Source organism: Amblyomma americanum, chromosome 3, assembly GCF_052857255.1.
Source record: "Amblyomma americanum isolate KBUSLIRL-KWMA chromosome 3, ASM5285725v1, whole genome shotgun sequence".
Lineage (NCBI taxonomy): Eukaryota > Metazoa > Arthropoda > Arachnida > Ixodida > Ixodidae > Amblyomma > Amblyomma americanum.
The window spans coordinates 193,163,322-193,170,216 of NC_135499.1; the positions used below are offsets into that span (position 1 = coordinate 193,163,322).

Here is a 6,895-nt window from a genome sequence, read left to right on the forward strand (position 1 = left end):
AGGATATCCTAGTTTAAAATTAAGAAGAAATGGGCATGGACATAGCATGTAATGTGAAAGCAAGGCAACCAATGGTCCTTGAGGGTAATGGAATGGATTCCATGAGAAGGAAAGTGAGTCAGGTGGGCGGATGAGATTAAGAAGTTTGCATGGATAGGGTGGCTGCTGCTGGCAAAAGACACGGTTAACTGGAGGGATATGGGAGAGGCCTTTTTGGTGATCAAGACAACACACGACGCAGACTTTGCTTCAGAAGAAATGTACTTCATGTTTTGTCTTGAGTTTTTGTCTTTTTGCATGCTTTATGTTGAGTTACCAGCTAGCCTGGGCCCATGCTTTACCGAGTTTCACTTGCCCCACTGAAAGCTGAATGTGGCATGCGATTCTGTTGGTAGCTAGTACGTTTGAGCTTGTGGGCTGGCTAATGAGGTGGCATTTTGACCTCCTACCGAAAAGTGGCTCTTAAACCATTTCAGAGTGAGGTGAGTAAACAAAAGCCAGTGGCTAATGTACTACACGGTCATGTAAATCTTGCCGTATGTTTGTGGCACACAGCCTGCTATCGCAAAAAATTGTTCAGAAGGGTAATCTCGCATCTCATTGTTCTTCTGCAATGCCTTGGCACATTCCAGAAGCATTTTTAAGGTGGAAGAAATGCAGTTGTAACGAAAATGGCAAATGGAAAAAAAAAAAATACCTGCAACACAGTGCATCTGTTCAGTGGTATGCATTGCCACAGATACTGTTCAAGGAGAAACAACCAAACAAAACCACCTTATGAGCTGCTTGCTCAATTTTAGTAAAACTGAGTGTGTGGTTAATTTATTTCCGAGGCACCACGTGCCAAAATTTTGTAACTGTATTCTGTTCGAAGTTATGCACCTTCAAAAAAAGTGGATTTGAGGTTACTATAGGAAAGTTATCATTTCTTAATAAATGGCAAATCTCTATTTCTTTTGTGTTATAAGGTGTTAGAAATGCTTACAGCAGGGGGCTATTCAGTTGCTTTTCTACTCCGGCTTTTTCTGTGAAAAGAGCATTGTATGATGTGTTCCATGCTTTCCTTGCTCCATTCAAAGTTTGAATTCTTCATTTAGAAGATTTATAATTGCCAGAAAATGAAGCTGCCATAAATTTTCGCACCACTAGAGATCCAATGAAGGTTCATTTATGGCTTGATATGAAAACGGTGGTTTTCGTAAGACTGCATCTTTGTAGAAAAAAAGGGGGGGGGGGGTAAACTACATTGTTTTTGAAAGGCCCCAGTTTGTTAGCACGGCTTCAGAGAAGCCCTACCTCGTTCATGCGGCACTGTTCAGCAGCAGCAGCTGTGGAGTCAAGCTTCCGTTTCTTGGCTGCTTGTGACCACTCAAGTGCTCGTGCTCAGGACGGTCATGGCTTCCCGGTTTCCTCCATGCTCCTGGTTGTGTGCGAGCCAGGAGCACTGCCCAGCTTTTCTGGCACTTTAGTTATGCCTTTTCGGCCGAGGTCATTTATAGAACAGCAAGGGCTGCCGCTGCTTCAACTCTTCCCGCGTTGCACGAGTCCGACTTCAAGAAGCAAAACTTTGCACTAGCGCCGGTATCTCCGTGTGGAGGTGGTCGTCCTGTGCGTCTGGGCAGGACGCCTAACTGAATCAGTTAGTTTTATTGCGAAAGCAATACTGCTCGAGGTTTCCGCTCTTGGCCGTCGTCCCGGAGAATCCACCATTGACCTTTAGCGTGACCTATGTGTGACGTCATACCAGCTGTGAAAAAGCCCCCCCCCCACCCCCCCCCCCCCCCTCCAACTCGGCTCGTCGCGATCGTCCCAGCGAATCCACGCGCCGCTGCCGTGGGCGAGGCGCTCGCTCTACGTGACGTCATGTCAGCTGTGGAAAATCGGCCCCCCAACTCGGCTCGTCGCAGTCGTCCCAGCGAATCCTCCACGGTATGTCGGATGATGTGTATAAGGTGAAGCTGCAGCTAAGGGGCGGCGTGCGGAAGAAACGGATGAAGAGCGGGAACAACGTTTAGCTAAACGGCGTGCATATTGTAGTCGTTATGGAGAGCGCGAAAGAGACGCAACAACGACAGAACGAAGCGAGCAAGAGAGAACGCGCTCAAGAGACGCCAGAAGAACGCGCCGCAAGACTCGAGAAGCGTCGTAACGCAGATGCGGCTAGAAGTGACACCTCCCTTAGTGACTCTTCAACTGCGGAAGAGACCGAGAGCGTTGGAATGAGACGCTGCGTAGACGACGTGCCGAGGAAACGAAGCTTTCGCAATTCGAATTGCATAGGTTAATCAGAGCTAAACCACAGAATTTTTTGTGAGGTTAACTGCGTGACGAAGCAGCATCTGTTTTGCATTTCTTCTGCTGGTCGATATCTTGCGGCGTACTTGGCTCATGACTCATAAAATCACTCACTTTGGTTTCAAACGGTGGACATCCACCTTGGGAAGTGCTGTAAATAAATAGAAGCAGCAATGTGCCGTCATATGGGTTTAGAGAATCCATACCGCTTCCTGTTCATGGAAGGCCCCGACAACTGCCTTGTCCACCTTGTTCGTTGACAGCATTTTCAGGATGAAAACATACATAGCTGAAGCATCAATAAGGCTATCAAATACCTATCCGAGGGCAATGAACAAACGTGGTGATGGGGACAAAAACTGACTGGTCACAAGTATATATATGTGGGCATTAAAGCAAAATCCCATGGCTTGAGCCTTGTTTTTCTAGCCGGTGATTGCCACTGCTGAATCCGTGCCAGGGCGACCAAATCTGCATCAGGGTGACCAAATCTGCATCAGGGTGACCCAATCTTGATGGAAAAGCGAAACACGGAACATGCTCCGATTAGAAGCCCGCTGGAAGCTGCCATGCGCAACCGGTTCCGGAAGTTAGGGCTGGCATCTGTCTGCACATAGCCGCGCACTTGCGAAAAGAAAACGTGTATTAGAAAGAGCGAAGAACGATTTTCGCAGCGAGGACCCGCACGTCACGTTAAGCCTAACCCGCGTCGCGCGCGGCCGTTTCGAAAATGGTTTGTGGTTCGTTTTTCCAGACCTGACGCGGCGCTCGTAATTCTATCACCGACGCTCTATTAAACATGCGTTTCTCGTCTTGTGGAGCCCAGATCAAAGCAAAAGTCTTCAAATTTGTTTTTAGCAGACTAAGGGTTAAAATCCCAGGTACATCTAATAACCTGACGGTGCTATCAAATCTACAGATCACTATGGATGGAGGCGAAACTCAAAAATGTTAATTCAAAGGAGCAGTGGAAGGCTGCCCTGTGCAGCCCAGCGCAGCCCAGCGCCTGGTCTCCAGGACAAGATCTTGGATTGGGCTCGGAGGAGAGCGGAGGCCTGCCTAGCCTAGGAGGAGGAGGAAAAACATTTATTCAGAGCATAAAAACTGGGTGGGTTCAGTAGGCGGACTTATTGGTCGCCATCATAATCCGGCCCCTCTCAACCAGCGATTTCTGGTCGAGGGGGCTGTGGCTATGAAGGGTTGCCTCCCAGCGCTCGTAAGTCGGATCGGGATTGCTGTCCAAGTCTGGGTTTTCCTGACATTCCCAAACCGCGTGAAAGTAGTGTGTGCCAACTGCTCCACAGAAGCGACAGGACGAATCGTAGGTGTCTGGGTGCCATTTATTTACCTCTCTCTCTCCACCGCTGCCCCCTTTTGGTATAAAGTTGTCACTCACGCAAAAGGCGCCCGTGTGCTATGGGATGTCAGTGCACTTTAAAGATCCCAGGTGGTCGACATCATTCGGAGCCCTCTATTAGGTCACCTCTCTCCCAATTCCTTCACTCCCTCCTCGATCCCTTCCCGGTTGAGGTATATTCTAAACACTATTGTTGAGGTGTCCCCCAGGAAGTGAGGCAGTTACTCCACCATTGGCTTGCCTCAAAACCAATTTGCTCATACAGGTACAAGCCATCGCCCGGCCTAGTGCTTGGCTTTTCAGGGCGCATGGCTTGGGAAAAAAGCCTGCGCCTTCAAATCCCATCCCGTTACTGTGGGCTTAAACAGGCTCGCCGAAAAAAGGGCCACAAGTGGCCTTTAGCGCGCGAGGCGGATTATAATTATTTCACGGCAGTACGAATCACGGGCTCGTCAACGCAACGGTTTGGTCTAAGACCCTTTTCCTAAGCATTTTACCCCAGAAAATCCCGACCACCAGGGCAGGGGAAATCTTGCACCCATTAGAAAACCGGTAGGTACACGGCTCTTCCTTGGTTACCGTCGACATATATTCTTTATTTGTTCACAGTGGCAAATGATGCCTTTGAGTTCTTTGTCGCTAGCTTTAATAAGGCCTGTGTTTGTGATCGCAGTGTTGAGGGGCGTCTAGATACCAGAATAACACAAATGCAAATATTGAAGGAGCCACTCGTTCTTGATATGCTGACTGACACCCGGCCTTTGTTGTTGTTAGTGGCTATTTATAAATAAAATAATAGAACGAATAGACGTTGCTAGCCACGGCATGTGCCATCGAAACCTGAGCTGCGGCTAGCGGGAATAAGTGGACAGGGAGAGGGAAAGGCCTTTCTCTGCTCGATTCCGGAACAGCGCACGAAGAGCTCTGGAGGCGCCGCCCATGTAACACTTGCGTAACATGAATTTGCGACGTTTATATAAATCATAAGTACCCTCTTGACGGTAAGTAGGCACGCTTTTAAAAAATTCTGAGGGCACTTAGGTCTGCTTACGTGGAGGAATGCAAAAGCATGTGTTTTGAGGATAACCCGTCGCCTCAGTTTTCTCCTCTTTTTTTCCTCCAAGGAGAATTTCAGAAGTAGGTTTGCATAGCTACTGTATATAAATCCCCCTTTCAGCTCAATCACACATTTTGTTTTTTGTTTTTTAAATTTGGCGCCCATTGCGGCCGTCCAACGACTTTTGCTTCCAATTAATTGGCTAATTGCTGTATGTAAATCGAACTTTTTGTTCGATTAATTATCACTCATGAAACACATTTCAATCCGTTGCAGCCGTCCATGGTTGTTTTCCCGTCCGCTCGCTTTATCGACGTCTGCGCTATTTCGGCGGTTTTTCGACTTTTTTGGTTCTAATTAACTGATCATCCTTTTGACACCAAATTTTGTCGCACGTCACCCTCACATCATACTCTATGGATTGCAATCATTCGTTTGATCCTAACTGTTCTGAGAATGACACAACGGCTGCCGACACATTTTGCGGACACGACCTCGCCAACCTAGCCAAGCAATGCTTTCGCATTGCCAACCGCGTCATTTTACTAGGGCTTTGCGTTCGCTTTAGTAACAGTAGTAATCGGCGAAACCGGTGGGTGCGTAGCCATGGAAACCCCTCGGAGGGTGGTTACCGCAGAAGGAGGAAGGTATGACGAGCGGAGGAACGCGTAATCGGAGGGTGGTTACCGTGGAAGGAGTCGCGTTTCTCGAGTGCGGAGGAATGCCTAACCGGAGAGCAGACATGGACCATGAGGGATTCAGTCTGTGAGGTGCGAAATGCTAGGCCCGTTTACTGCGCGATGTTAGCGCAGCCCTGCAATACGACGTCCTTCATAGCGCGAGTCGCTTTGCAACGTCAAACCCCATAAACCAAACCACCGGCCAGTCGTAACAGCCAGAAGAAACCCGGTGCTGTGGTCTGTTACAGAATGCGGGGAAAAAAAAACAGCATTGTTCTCAGTCATAAAATTCGTCGACTAGTTCAGACAGTTACGACGTTACGTCACGTGACATGTCACCTCTCCCCACCCCCTATTTCCCCCTGCTCGGCAGCAAACGGAAACCTCATCACGGGAAATACCCGGTGGTCTGTCATAAAATTCACTGATTGGTTGAGACAGTTATGAAATCATCTGATCACGTGACGTACCTTCCCCCGCCCTAAAGGCCTGCCCTTAAATTCGCTGGTTCGCACGCACGCACGCACGCACGCACGCACGCACACATTAATGGACGCTTCGAGCGTTGTAGGTACCAGAATAAAAAAAAGTAAACAATGACCTGCAAAATGGGAATTAACCCATTACGTTTTCGCGTCATACCCTTGCTTGTAATGAGCGCCAAAAATAGGCAGATTTAAGAGGCGGAAGGGGAAGACTGCACACTGCTTATCGAAAAACCCCATTCAGGCCCGCCTTTTTGTTGAGAGCAGTGTTCAAAAATGCATTGTGCATGCATTTTGTACCTAAACTGGCCAGCGAGATCGAACTGGTAATGTCCAATAGCGATTCCACAGCTTTACTTTGAGCAAGGCTTCTAAAAATATTCTGTGAATGAATATATATATATATATATATATATATATATATATATATATATATATATATATATATATATATATATATATATATATATATATATATATATATTTCTAAGAATTATTATCCTACTGATAAGCATAACACATTAAAAAAAAAAAAAACTAACGTTTCCCTATGCACCTTGGTTTCGGTGACTGTTGGCTCCCTTCATAAATTTGTCAAACGGGCCCCTCATTTCCTTTAACTTGTCTGCTGATATATATATATATATATATATATATATATATATATATATATATATATATATATATATATATATATATATATATATATATATATATATATATATATATATATATATATATATATATAAGATGATGAGATAAATAGATGATATATAGAGTATATATATAGATAGTATATATAGGATATATATATATAGATATATATATATATATATATATATATATATATATATATATATATATATATATATATATATATATATATATATATATATATATATATATATATATATATATATATATATCCAAGGCTGATGAAGATAAAATGTTGCGAGCAAGCAAGTAAATGGGACCTGTTAAAGAGGTCTCAATATATAGACGATTGGTCTTAATCGGGATA

General features: G+C 45.3%; 1 protein-coding gene across 1 annotated transcript in view; it reads left to right on the forward strand.

The window, feature by feature from the left end:
* The first annotated feature begins 5,451 nt into the window (after window positions 1-5,451).
* Window positions 5,452-6,895, forward strand: part of LOC144124326 (BOS complex subunit ncln-like) — a 13,513-nt gene continuing 12,069 nt past the window's right edge. The window contains exon 1 of the mRNA XM_077656960.1: window positions 5,452-5,474. Within this exon, the coding sequence (XP_077513086.1) occupies window positions 5,452-5,474 (23 nt within the window). The remainder of the gene's footprint in view (window positions 5,475-6,895) is intronic.